Source organism: Copadichromis virginalis, linkage group LG12 (assembly GCF_057382275.1).
Source record: "Copadichromis virginalis isolate Kocher_CV1m ecotype Utaka linkage group LG12, C_Virginalis_male_GT1.1, whole genome shotgun sequence".
NCBI lineage: Eukaryota > Metazoa > Chordata > Actinopteri > Cichliformes > Cichlidae > Copadichromis > Copadichromis virginalis.
In genome coordinates this window covers 11,986,248-12,001,132 of record NC_140629.1, presented here as the reverse complement: position 1 = coordinate 12,001,132, position 14,885 = coordinate 11,986,248, and the positions used below count along the sequence as shown (strand labels likewise).

General features: G+C 44.2%; 1 protein-coding gene across 5 annotated transcripts in view; it reads left to right on the top strand.

The window, feature by feature from the left end:
• Nucleotides 1-14,885, top strand: part of LOC146696574 (voltage-dependent N-type calcium channel subunit alpha-1B-like) — a 67,508-nt gene that overhangs the window by 33,664 nt on the left and 18,959 nt on the right. For 4 of the 5 annotated variants that reach the window (XM_085474731.1, XM_085474732.1, XM_085474729.1 and 1 more), the window contains one exon: nt 4,798-4,836. The exons of the other annotated variant lie outside the window; for it this stretch is intronic. In XM_085474731.1, coding sequence (XP_085330857.1) covers nt 4,798-4,836 — 39 coding nt within the window. The remainder of the gene's footprint in view (nt 1-4,797; nt 4,837-14,885) is intronic. 5 annotated transcript variants of the gene reach the window in all.

The following is a 14,885-nucleotide window of genomic DNA, read 5'->3' as shown; positions in this document are numbered from 1 at the left end:
TTGAATTCACTAGTTTCCACCTAAACATGATATGCCATGTTCTGACTGAGAAATTTCTGAAAAAATTTAAGTACAGCTCTGCTATCACTTCCACCATAAATGAAAACTAAAAACTAACAGCCACGTTAGCATAACATTAGCACAGTGAAGCTGAAGGATGGCCGCTAACATTTTTCCACTCGATAAAAGTTAACGTGAGGGTTTCTTGTGGTTAGGGACAAATGCAATTGCATGGCAGGATGCTATAAATGGACCAAACAGTCAGGAGAACAACTGAGATAATCCATCCACAATATGAGGTTAGTCAGTAATATACTGCAACAACATGGGAATAGAGCAGCTGCGAGAGAATTCAGCATTAATGAATCAATGGTAGGGAAGTGGAGGAAGCACAGTTTTTGGCTTTCCCCATCTTCCAAAAGTGCTTCGTCTAATTGCTATTACTGTTGCCCGGCATAATTTGCAGATGATGTTGTTTGCAGCTGCTGCAATACCAAAATAGGCGCAGCTTGATGACACCATCAACATGCGCTGTCGCGGTAGAGCGGTATAGTCAAAATCTCTACCGTTGGCCAAATTTATATCGTTTCTACCGTGTACCGTTTATACCGCCCACCCCTAATTTAGTGTTTGTGTTATTAGGAGTGCTAAACAAGAAGAGTTCCCAGATGGTACAGTGGACACATGTGTGACTCCTGTGATTAAAGCAGCTTTCTTTCAGCTTAATAGTGAACCGTCAGCTCGTTCAAACAAACGTTAAAGTCCGAACAGAACACCACCAGAGGCAGCAGTATAACATAGCTAACATTAACAGTATAGTGAATCCTGCTTGTGCTGTGATATTCAGGACTGCAAACCGAGCAGCATTCACTAATTTTCAACTTGTTGTTTTTTTTTAAATATATCACTGACTTTAATTATCCATTAAAATTATCACATTCTCTGTAAGATTAAGGTCAACTACTGAACGGCATATATTTTAAAGTAAAGGCTTTAAAATCAAGCTGACGCTGAAAGTACTAACATCACTAATGCCACATAACTTTGCCGACATGTGGCCAACAGTAATGTTTTAATGTTCTTCATTATTAAACATTTGCACATAAATAAGTGACATCATATTCAGTACTGTTGAAAGTTTAGTCTTCGGCTGCCCCACTTCAGCCGTCTGTAGTGATGTGCGGATCGATACTGAAATATCGATTGCTGCGATACCAGTCATTTATGTTCTAGAATCGATTCTCATATTAAAATATCGATATTTTAGTAATTTAGGGTAAATTTGTAGTTTATCTTTAACAGGAACAGAGTGGAAAGAAACTATATTATTCGGATTGTCTACATTGGAAGGAACTACTTCCTATTCCACTTTTAATAGTCATGTGCGAAATAGGGCTTTATAAATTTGTGGCAGCCCTTTGGCATGCGAGACAGACGTCTCTCGCGGAGTCCTTTAGTGCTGCAGTCAGGCAACATGCTCAAATGGCACACAACTTCAGTTTTTTTTATTTCTATATGACAATTCTGCATTATTATTATTATTAAGTGATAAGAACAAGTAACCTGACGTCTTGTAATCATGATGAAGCTATAATTTGAGATACAATGAAAGATATCAGATCAGTATCGCCGATACCACTCTGAATTTTACTTGGTATTGGATCGGAAAGGAAATCAGTGGTATCGCACATCACCAGCCGTCTGCCGTATTTTTCGGCAAAATCCACCACACCCACCGCTGCGCTATGAATTGTGGGATATATGGGACCACGAAGTCTACACCAGACCACACTTCAAATTTGGGGAAATCGACGGCGCATTTGTCGACCGCAAACTAAAAGCAAACTTTTCTTTTAGTTTGTGTAAACTAAAAGCAAAGTTGTCACCAAGTACTGTTTATATTTGTGTGTATTGCTGCAGCTTTTTTAAGTATTAACTTGGTGCCTTTGGGTGAAATAATGGTAATATGAGGGACTGATCCAAACGGTCACAAAGAATAGCCACTTGTTTCTGTGCTACCAAAGTTACCCGGCTTTCATTCAAAATGTGTTTATCGTCAGCACCTACAAATTAAACTACTTAAACATTATAAATGGCTTCAAGCTCACACTGAGACTTGTGGACCACTATCAGCCACTGAGACAGTAGACACATTTATGTGTTTTTGTTTTTTTATATGAATATTTCATACTTTAAGGCTGCCTGTTTATTTAAAGGAGATGAACAAAATACATTAGAATTGTACATAATGATATCATAGATGATAGATTAAATAAATAGATTTTAAGTAGATGCTTGTGCATTCTTGAAGTCTTATATGTTGAATTGAATTATGTGCTTACCTTGAGACTACTGTGTGTGTGCGTCTATTGGAGCGTGCTTCGGCATCCTCCGTGGACGATGTATTTCTCCCTTCTTGGTCCCCTGGTAGCCCCGGTTTTCCCCTGGTATCCCTTAGCTTGGTTCCCCCTAGCTGGCCCTTGCTTCCCCTTGGTTGGTCCCCCTTCCCTGGCATGTCGCCGCGAAAAAAAACAGGCTTATGCGCTGGTCGGACCATGCTGTGCAGCTGCCGGCTAGCGAGTAGCTCGGCTACAGTGAGGAAACACAGCAGGGACACGGCTTCAACATTCAAACATACCCTGTCGCTTGGCACTGTGCGGCTCGGCTGCTATGTGTGTTAACACTGCTACTGCTGCAGCTGCAGGCTGTGTTTCCCTGGCGTATTGCCAGCGCTTCGCCGGTTTACGCACCAGCTGGACCTCGCTGTGTCTGATGCTCAGCCAGCGAGTGAATTAAAATCCCAAGATTAACAATTTTCTACCATATTAATCTGTCTTATTTGCAACAGAGTTGTGTTTTACTGCTATATTTTTTCTGGTCTTTATGAAATTGTAGACGACATTCTGTCATCATTATGATCAGATAATGTCTCTGACCACCAAGGATCATTTTGGGCAAAACCCCACTCTTTGAATGCAAGGGCCAGTCAGCAACCAACTGCTGTTCACTTAACCTAATCCTAACAGGTTACATCCAGTTAAGCATGCCAATCCAAGTTGTTCCTGTGGTGTGGCCAATGTGCATGTTGCAGCTTGTGGAGGCCCACAAGGTTTCATTATTGATCCATTCAAAGCTGAAAATCTCTAAATGAGTCTTTCACAAGAGCCTAAGAAATATTAGAAGCATCTCATTTCCTGCGTGATCTTAATCGATTCATGCATTCAAAGTGCCCTGTTCACCCACAGGGTGGGAAGAGCTGCTGTTGATTCTTTTCACAGGAGAGGTGAAGTCTAACGTAATCTGATTAGACCCTGGCTCACTGCCTGCTGTTTGTACGGTATTGTTTTTCTTCTGCTGCCAACTGAAACTTTGATAGCTCTTCCAAATAGCTTTGGATCCCAAATTTACAGAAAGAGGAATATGGTAATTGCATTACTGTGAAGAATAAAAAATTTGAAATGGAGGATTAATGGCCTTTTAGAAAGTGCCTGCTGCACATGTAGGATTACTCTTGTACCTCTGATTCTCAGTAGTATCACTTGATCTTGGTTGGAAAAGTATGTGCAGATCTGCTTTAATTTTCAGGGTATTCCCTTGCCAGCCCGACTTGACAGACAACAACAGAAGGAACAGTGGGTGGCATGTTCTTTGATATATCTGTGACAATCACAGAATGCAGGATATACTGAAGGGAGCAGACGCAATGCTGGATAGAAACACAAAAAAATATTACTGAATTCTGCTGAACGTCACTTTTTTTTAAAGTTTGTTTTAAATAGGTGTGTAATAAACAGTGATGCTTAGTGATCTTTAGTAAAAAGAAAGACATCAGAGAACATGTCCTAGCTTTTGAGTTTTGTGCATTTAGTTTTAATTATTTGAATATTAAATGATAAGGACCAGTGAGTGCAAGCTTTCTTTTATAAGTGACCAAGGGGCCTCCGTACTGTAGGGGTCGTAGCCATTTTTGTTTTGCGGTTGAGGAAATAATGGATAGGTTGACTGTGATTTTATTCCTAACATGAGCTAGCCTCAGTGTGGTTTGTATGTACAGCACCCGGCCTCTCTCTAGTTGCTTGCTTTCACCTCGCCCTTGTGATTAGATCTGTTAGTAGACATATTGTTGCCCTTTGCACCAATTTTCATTCCCCATTCCCTGTTTTTTTGCCTCTTTAGTGGATCCCTTGTTGGAGGCTCTGAGCCTACACATTTCCCCTGCTGGGCTACAGTGGACCAGCAAGGGAAACTGGATCTGTTGGGTGGGATTGCAGGGGGGGAGGTTGAGTGGGTGGTTGTTGGCCCTGCTGTTGCTCCTGGGTATCTAACCTGGTGGGATTGAACTTTACCTGTATTGCTTCTTACAATTTTTTATAATGTATAGCAAAAGCCTAGCCGATTCAAACATAAGATTCATAATGACTGTATTTATGCAAAGGAAATTAGGGCTTCCTATAGGTTTTGGGGGTTATTTGGGATGGTGGTGGGAAGTCATATCTTATGGCATGTGGAGGGTAGTGATGAGTTGATTCTCCCCTGCCCCACCTGCCTTCCAATCTAATGTAACTCAGTGATCCCTTTGCACACTTAGGTGGGGCTCACACAAAGAAATAAAAATTTGTCAACTAGAATAATATACGTAATTAGCTATAATAATTTATAGATGTTCCCCAATCGAGAAATTGGTGAACATACCTGGATAAATATTTTGTCCTCATCTGTATATCATTTCTATCTTTCTCAATATTCCTAATATTCATCTCTCCTTTCTTTTCTTTCTGTTTCTCCCTTGCATTACAGCGGAGCCATTCACGCCACTCTCCAGGGATTCATCTAGCTGTATGTACATTCTGCCAAACAGTATTCTTCTTTACTGCTATTGACAGTATGGTTAATTTATAGGCTCAGGCTTGATGGACTCTTAAAATCAGTGCTATAGGAACAAATCCAGAAACTCTGATGTTACCATCAAGAGTTACACTGACACACGTGTAGGTCAGTGTAAGTCCTGTGGAATTAGGTCATTGGAATTATCATGTGAAACACGATACATTAACCTGATATATATTAAGTACTGCTTTAAATTTGTCTCAGCAGAGTCTTAGCCAAAATGTGTTTCACTCATTAGGTAGTTCTGATTGAAACTACTCAGTTTATTTTACTTTGCATAGGTTAGGGTAGAAAAACACAATTATCCCATGAAACATACTTATGGTTAAGTATACAGAAATTGTCTGAAAACATGCTTCAGTTTTCCTGGTCAAACTTGGAAGGAGATATGTTTAGTTTCAAATAATAAAACTATTACAAAGAAAAGAAATCCCTATTGTTAGCCCCTCCATGAATCGCTATCTTATCGTGGTGGAGGGGTTTGTGTGACCCATGTTCTCGGGGGTTTCTGTAGGGGTTGGATGTATTATGTGTTAAATGGTGGACCGATTCCTCCGTACTGAGACTACCTTTTGGGACATGGGATGTCACCTCTCTGGTGGGGAAAGAGCCTGAGTAAGTGCATGAGGTCAAGAGGTATCAGTTAGATATACAGGGAGTGCAGAATTATTAGGCAAGTTGTATTTTTGAGGAATAATTTTATTATTGAACAACAACCATGTTCTCAATGAACCCAAAAAACTCATTAACATCAAAGCTGAATGTTTTTGGAAGTAGTTTTTAGTTTGTTTTTAGTTTTAGCTATTTTAGGGAGATATCTGTGTGTGCAGGTGACTATTACTGTGCATAATTATTAGGCAACTTAACAAAAAACAAATATATACCCATTTCAATTATTTATTTTTACCAGTGAAACCAATATAACATCTCCACATTCACAAATATACATTTCTGACATTCAAAAACAAAACAAAAACAAATCAGCGACCAATATAGCCACCTTTCTTTGCAAGGACACTCAAAAGCCTGCCATCCATGGATTCTGTCAGTGTTTTGATCTGTTCACCATCGACATTGCGTGCAGCAGCAACCACAGCCTCCCAGACACTGTTCAGAGAGGTGTACTGTTTTCCCTCCTCGTAAATCTCACATTTGATGATGGACCACAGGTTCTCAATGGGGTCCAGATCAGGTGAACAAGGTGGGTGTTGTAAAGGCTCACCTTTCAGCACATTCACTTCACCAGATGCACCTTGTTTCTTTTCCTCACCTTTGATTGGGTGTGGTGCTTGGCCTTAATTGCACTCACCTGTCACTCGTTATATAAGGACTGCACTCACCTACCCCTCACTCACTCCCACATGGGGCGGCAGCTGAGGTGAGTTTCTCTTTGAGTCTCCTGAGTTCATGTATCATTTTGAGTTACTTAAATCATACTTTATGTCCTTTTTAGAGAGAGCAGTCCATGTGTGTCTTTCTTTCCTTTACCTGTTATACAATAAAACTACAAAACCTGCAAATGACGACTGCTTATTCTCATTCTAATCCGATGAGCCCATGATGATGACTACTGAAACCCTGAACCTTCCTTCCTCCAAAACATGGTCCTCCGAGCCGGAGTGGTATTAGCGTCATGGATTCAAAGCAGCCATTGACTGAAGGTTTGAGAAGATCCAGTCGTGATAGTCGACCTCCTGCCTACCTGCAGCAGTATGATGTTCAGTATCCTGGAGCTAGAAGAGCTACATGTGAGACAGAGAGTCAAACAGAATGCCAGCATAGTGACACATACACACATGGGCTGCAAGATCCTGTCGGAGAGTCAGAAAGACAACCAGAGACATCCCCTGCTCCTTTACCCACCAACCAAGATGAGGTCATGAGGGAACTCCTGATGACAATGAGGGAGATTAGGCAATTCATGATTCAGTTATCTCCTCCCCATTCTCGCAGTTCCTCCAGATCTTCAATTCACACTGTCTCTGATGAAAGCAAATCCTCTGTTTGCGGTTTACAAGCCATCCCCCAAACACATCAGCAGTTCCCAGTGATTGATCCAGCAACATGTCAGTCACCCTCTCAGCCCCCCCAGGTTAGCCGTCACTCTGGTGCAGTTCTGGCTGCTAGCCCTCCTTTCCCTAATTCAACAATATTAGATGCTGCAGTTCCTTCAAGTGGTTTGCCTAGACCAGTTTTTCCTACACCAGATGAGACTCCTTTTAATTTCCTGGCCACACCACTGCAAGGTCCCCACCAGATTTCATGTGTTCAACCTGCTGTTCATCTAGATGAAGACCCCGCTCAACCTCTTGTCTGCATTCCGGAACCAAGGCAGCACCCTCCTGTAAAGCAGCAACCAGCTACATCTGATGGTTTGCATGCACAAAACCCTTCAGTACCCATTACTGCTAGTTCTAGTCACCCTGTTAGCACTAGAACACATGTGTATAAGCTTGAGGGTCCTTCTTTCCCAGACCTTACCAGAGAAGATGAAATCCAGTATAGGCTGTTACGAATGGCCCTTACTAACCTGCTTGACCCTCATGAGACAGAGCATTTCAAATATCATGTCCTTCTCGATCATCTGAAAGTAGACCAAGCTAAACGGTTAGCTATTTCCTTTTCCTATGCTCCTGACCCATACACTCAAGCCACCAAAGCTCTTGATGAGCGTTATGGGCAACCAAGACAGCTGGCATTGAAAGAGCTAAAGAATATACTGGAACTGCCTCCTATCAGAGCAGGTGATGGTCAGAGTCTTGATAATTTTGCTCTTCGTGTACAAGCTTTAGTTGGTTTGCTTAGCACTATGGGTGATCAAGGACGGACAGAACTAAATTGTGGCTCCCATGTCGATCGCCTACTTGAAAAGTTGCCCGCAGAGCATTCCAGTCGCTTCAAACGGCACATTTACAGGGAACAAGGAGATATGATGTATGACTTACCTTTGTTCTCATCCTGGTTGCCAATGGAATGCAAGTGTCAACCAAGAAAGGACAGTCCTGTTTCATCCTCTAACCAGCCACGACCTGCCCATAAGTACACCTCTCCACTCACAACAATATTACATGGGACAAATGCATCCGATCCTGTACAGGCAGCACAACCCATCATAATGACTAAGGCAAGATGTGCATATTGCCGCTCACCTGAACACCACATTAGTAAGTGTCCCGAGTTTATTCAGAAGACAAAGGATGAGAAAATAAACTGGATAAAGACAAACAAACGGTGTTGGCGTTGTGCTAGAACTCATCAGGCTGCGAAGTGTGATCTGAGGAAAGCATGTGCCACCTGCATGGAAAGACATCTACAGATCCTATGTGAGGTGAATCAGAGACCTAGAACTGAAACTAATCCTGTAGTGAGGACACTGTACTTTGATAGACCTAGCGATCGCCCTAGTGTCCTTTTAAAGGTTGTGAAAGTGCTCCTGCGTAATGGCAAAAGAACCCTGGAAACATATGCAATACTTGACGATGGCTCCCAACGTACCATGCTTCTGACATCTGCAGCTAAGCATCTCCACCTAACTGGGAAAGCTGAAAAATTATCACTCAGAACTGTCCATCAAGAAGTTGAAACCATTCAAGGTTCTTGTGTAAGTTTCCAGATTTCTCCCATCGCACATCCAGAGAAAACTTACACAATTAATAATGCCTTCGCTACAAGTCACTTAGCACTTTCAGACCACACCTACCCCGTATCCTCTCTTCAACGGAGATACAAGCATCTTCAAGGTATCCCATTAACCTTTACTAACAAAGCAGCTCCACTACTGCTCATAGGCTCTGATCATACCCACCTTATTACGCCTATTGCACCAGTTAGACATGGACCATTTGGATCTCCTGCAGCAGTCAAAACCCGCTTAGGATGGACACTCCAAGGTCCAATCACAGACTTCCAACCCCAGAGCAGTTCCACGCATGCCCAAGGTTTATTCACATCTTCCAGTTCAGGTTCAGGAGAACCGCTCCAGCACATCCTTGTGTCCGCTGATGGCTCTGAATTCATTCAGCCTCTTCATACTCTACCAGCAGCAGTACCTATGTCATCACCGGCAGTGCCACTATCACCAGTTCCACTGCCTGTGGCTGCCATTCCGCCAGTGGTCAGGGCGCTGCCTGCTCCTGCACCACCTGGTCCTGCCTCTGCCAAGCCCCGTACATTGCCCCCAGCACCTGCAAAACTGCCCAATGGTCTGCAGGTCTGGGCCTGCTGCTGCATCCCACGTGGTTGGCATTTGGACCTGCTTTGCCGCCACCGCTGGCTACATGGTCGGCCCCCTGAACTGTCTGGCCTGCATTGTCGACCTCTAGGTTGACCCCCTGAACCTATAGTAGACCTGTAGCATGTCTGATTCCTCTGCCCCCGCTTTGTGAAAAAGAGCATCTTTAATCCTTTGAACATATTTCTCAGTAGAAATATGGGGGCGGCTGTTGAAAAGGCTCACCTTTCAGCACATTCACTTCACCAGATGCACCTTGTTTCTTTTCCTCACCTTTGATTGGGTGTGGTGCTTGGCCTTAATTGCACTCACCTGTCACTCGTTATATAAGGACTGCACTCACCTACCCCTCACTCTTTCTTCACTCCCACATGGGGCGGCAGCTGAGGTGAGTTTCTCTTTGAGTCTCCTGAGTTCATGTATCATTTTGAGTTACTTAAATCATACTTTATGTCCTTTTTAGAGAGAGCAGTCCATGTGTGTCTTTCTTTCCTTTACCTGTTATACAATAAAACGACAAAACCTGCAAATGACGACTGCTTATTCTCATTCTAATCCGATGAGCCCATGATGATGACTACTGAAACCCTGAACCTTCCTTCCTCCAAAACAGTGGCCATGTCATTAGTTTTTCTTCTTTTATACCCTTTCTTGCCAGCCACGCTGTGGAGTACTTGGACGCGTGTGATGGAGCATTGTCCTGCATGAAAATCATGTTTTTCTTGAAGGATGCAGACTTCTTCCTGTACCACTGCTTGAAGAAGGTGTCTTCCAGAAACTGGCAGTAGGACTGGGAGTTGAGCTTGACTCCATCCTCAAGCCGAAAAGGCCCCACAAGCTCATCTTTGATGATACCAGCCCAAACCAGTACTCCACCTCCACCTTGCTGGCGTCTGAGTCGGACTGGAGCTCTCTGCCCTTTACCAATCCAGCCACGGGCCCATCCATCTGGCCCATCAAGACTCACTCTCATTTCATCAGTCCATAAAACCTTAGAAAAATCAGTCTTGAGATATTTCTTGGCCCAGTCTTGACGTTTCAGCTTGTGTGTCTTGTTCAGTGGTGGTCGTCTTTCAGCCTTTCTTAACTTGGCCATGTCTCTGAGTATTGCACACCTTGTGCTTTTGGGCACTCCAAAATGGACCTAAACACAAAGCGCCAATGCATCAGAATCGGTGAGCTGTCGGCTTTCAGCCCCGACCGTGTCCGTGCAACATCACACTGATTCTGATCCGTCAGCGGGTCCATGCTTTGTGTTTACATCTTTGTGCAGAATCTGTTTACCTGCTCTCATTTATTGTTTTAGCTGTTTGGTGGTTGTTGAAATTTTGCTAGGTTTAACCTTAGATTCTGGTGTTTCAGGCAAAATAAATTTATATATGAAAAAATCAATTCAGGATTTTAATGAATCGATATCACATTATCCAAGCTAGAATCGATAGTCAAAACCCACCCCTACACACAACATTGTAAAGGTGTGTCAACCAAGACAGCCCTACAACATCCAGAGCTTTCAGGAACTCAGGACGAACCTCATCCACCCCACGATCTACCTGTGATCTACCTGCACGATACACGGTGCAGTCACGAGCAGTGGGTAGAATGAAACTGCATATACAGTATTCTGAGTTTCTTGATGTATTTGTTATTCCTTTTCAGTCTAGTTTCATTTCAGTTTATCTAGTTACATTCTGCCATGCCTGGGTTACAGTTTTAATTCATGATTTATCAAGCTCCCCATTTGTCTCATCCCTGTGTTAAGTCTTCGTGTGTTTGTCTGTAATGTTTCATGTCCAAGTTTTCTTTGTTTGTCTAGTTCGAGTCATGTCTGGGTCTCGTTATGTTTCCCGTTTTATTTTGAAGGATCCTTGTGTTTATTGTATTTAGCTTCACGTCCCCTGTCCTGTCATTATGTTAATTGTTATCAGCTGCTTTCCCCATGTGATTCCGCTTTCCCTGATCAGTCAAGTCAAGTAGTCAAGTATTTATTTATTGTCATTGTCGAAGAACAATGAAATTGCGTTTGGGGCTTCCGTACAACCCGTAAAAAAAAACAACAAATACCCCTTAAAACCCAAGTGTAAATATTTAACCCAGTGTGACTTCAGTGCAATGAGACAATCCTTAGCAACAACATGAGAACAAGACAGGTAATGTTCATAGGACATTCAGACAAAGACCTGAGAAACATGACAAAATGCAACAATGCAACCCGTTCAATATTATTGTACTGTGAGATATGATGGTTGTCTATTTAAGAAAGAGGGGGGGAGAGAATAAAGATTTAATGCACCAATGCAAACCAGTTCAGTGCTATTAAGAAGTTGGATATGGTTATTGTCCGTGAGAGGGGGGCAGAGAGGGGAGGGGGGCAGAATTCAGGAGCCTCACAGCCTGTGGATACAGGCTGTTGGCCGTTCTGGCCTGTATAGACCTGTACCTTCTCCCTGAGGGCAGCAGGTGGAAAAGGTGGCGCGCAGGGTGATGTTGGTCCCGCAGGATACTGTGCACCCTCCTCAGACAGCGAGTGGGGAAGATATTACTAATCTCTGGCAGAATTGTTCCAATAATTCTGCCAGCTTCTTTCACCACCCGCTGGAGTGCTTGCTGGTCGGCCTTGGTGCAGCTGGGGAACCACACTAGAAATCCATGCGTCAGGACGCTGCTGATGGCACAGTTATAGAAGTTCAACATCAGAGGTCTGGGAATGTGTGCGCTCCGTAGTCTCCTCAGGTAGTAGAGGCGCTGTTGGGCCTTCCGTGCAACTAAGGTGATATGGTTGCCCCAGGACAGGTCCTCGGTCACAGTTACCCCCAAGAATTTAAAACTGCTCACCCTCTCCACCGCCTCACTGCCAATGAAGAGAGGCAGATGGTTGTTATGACCCTTCCTCCGGAAATCTACAATGATCTCCTTGGTCTTTTTGGTGTTTAAGACCAAGTTATTGTCGTGGCACCATGACTCTAGTTGTTGCACCTCTGTCCTGTAGTTTGTCTCATCGTTGTTGGATATAAGTCCGAGCACTGTGGTGTCATTGGCAAACTTAACAATGAGATTGGACGCGCAGGAGGAAATACAGTCATGGGTGAAGAGAGTGTATAGCAGAGGGCTCAGAACACACCCCTGAGGGGCGCCGGTGTTGACCACAAGGGTGGAAGAGGTGTTCTTACCCACTCTGACACTCTGTCTGCGGTTAGTGAGGAAGTCCATAATCCAGTTGCACAGAGAGGAGTTGAGTCCCAGTTGGTGGAGTTTGGGACGGAGTTTATATGGCCGGATGGTATTAAAAGCCGAGCTGTAGTCTACAAAGAGGAGCCGTGCATAGGTGTTCCTGTGTTCCAAGTGCTTCAATAATGTGTGCAGCACTATGGCGATCGCATCCTCAGTTGACCGGTTCTCCCTGTATGCAAACTGGTGCGGGTCCAGAGATGGTGGAAAAGCAGCTCTGATGTGTTTAATGACCAGTCTCTCCAGGCATTTGGCGGGAATGGGGGTGAGTGCCACAGGTCTGAAATCGTTCAGATCGACAGCGCACAGTGTGCTTTGAGGTAGGAGCCAAAAAGGGTGTAGTTTGTGAGTGTGAGCTCCCGTGTGTACACCCGTGAACATGGACGCGCTTGTTTTTAAAAGGTTCCTTCATGTAATGATCTGCTAGAGCAGGGGTGTCAAACTCAAATACACAGTGGGCCAAAATTCAAAACTGGAACAAAGTCGTGGGCTAACATTAATATTTATTGAAAAAAAAACTTCCTCCAGATATAAGAATGAATCTTTTCTTATGGACTCAAATAAGTTTTGCTGGAAAACTGAATATGGAACAAGCAAAGCTTAATACTAAACAATATATATATTAGCTGTATAATACCAGTAGGCCAGCTCTAATAGTAATTTGGTATGGCTTCGCGGGCCAAATGTAATTAGGCTGCGGGCCAAATTTGGCCCGTGGGCCAGAGTTTGACACCTATGTGCTAGAGGGTGTGGGGAGCCACTGCCCCGTCCTCCAGGGCATGAAGCAGGTATGGAGGAGATCAAAACTCCAGACATCCAGAGGCCCCCAGAACACAAGAGACCAAGGAAGACCAACAGAGGGGCAGCCGTCCCACTGTCCCAGAAAGAGCTGAGGAGAGTCCCAGATGAGGGGTCACTCAGCAGCCGCGGAGCAGAAGCCAGGGGGGTTGCAGTGATGCGCCCGTGAGCTCCGCCAGCAGCCAGCTGTGCCTGAGTGACCAAGCCCCAGGCCGAGAGGCCGCGGGCACCCCACCTCCGAAGTGGCCCGATGTGTACCTGGGCGCCCATCCCCGGACACAAAGAACCACCAACGCACCGATGTCTGAGGGAGTCCGCCACCGGCAGGGGAAGTGGTGGGGGGAGATAGGCCTCCAAACCTTGGAGGGCCTGATATGTCCCCAGAGAGGTGACGTCTGATACCCAACCTGACGTATAGACACAGACATACAGGCACACACAGATACAAACATCCATTCCCACCCTCATGCTCTCATATGCACTTACTCCACACTCAACCAACGTGGAGACAGACATAAAGCGTACTCTACGAACCGGGTCTAGGTACATTGCCCCTGGACGGGGGAACTGCACCCAGACCCAGGCGGTGTTACCCTTTTCCCTGCGGTGGGGAGAAGCAGACCGACCCGACTCCACAGCAGGGAGGCCCTACATTTCAGACCCCAGTCGGAGGGCCAACTCCTCCTCCTAGCCCCCCGCTCCAGCAGGCCGCAGAGAACGGGGTGAGAGAAGACTCCAAACCTCCCTCCACCCGCTTATTGTAGTGTTGATGCATGTGTGTTCTAAGGTGCATTTAAAACCCAGGAGGGCATGGAGCTACCTGTCAGAGAGCAGCAGGTAAGCGCATAGCCCCTCCTGCTAGCCCTCAATGTCTACGTGTATTTAAAATTGAGAGGTGGGCAACGACGCCAGGGGTGAGGTGTACACCCTGATGGTAATTTGGATTCCGTGTAGCGTGTCCACCCCCAAGATCCTATATGCATGTGTAATGAGAGTGTGAGTAATGTGAATGTCTAAGTTGTGGGATAAAATTGAGGCAGAGGCAGCCAGAAGGGGACAGAGGGGGGGTTGCCTCCTCCCCACCTGATCATTCCTTATGTGTACTTAATCCGTGTGTTTCTGCTCAGTCAGTGTCAGATTGTCTGTTATCCTCACCTCATCTTTTCATAGTTTCCGTTATTGTGTCACTGTTTCATAGCCTGCCTAGTTACTCTGTGTTCATAGTTTTTTCATAGTTCTTCCACAGAGTGTCAGTCTTTTTAGTTTACACAGTGTTCTCAGTCTCCTTAGTTTCTCCTTAGTGTTCTCTAGTGTTTTTGTCATGCCATCAGCCACAATAAAGGCTCGCTTTATTTTTGGAAACCTAGTTCCATCTCTTCATTTAAAAAACAGTGTTAGCTAAAGCTAGCTACACATTGTGAGACAAACTGCACACAAAGAGTTTCTGTGTTTGCTGATATTTGTTGAGCTGATAGAAACGTTGCCTTTGAAATTACCTGAAGCAAAAAAACAAACAAACAAAAAAAAACAAACAAAACACTGACACCTCTGACTTTGGCACATGTCATCTCTTTTAATGCAACATCCCCTGTTAATTAATAAATGAACAGGACTGCAATTCATTTGTTACTGTTTAGGTTCAAATTAGTTTGATGTTTGAAGACTTGCAGTGACAAAATGATAATACCCTTCAAATGTGTTAAAACAAAATTAATGAGCCTGGTTTTAAAATGTAAGGAGT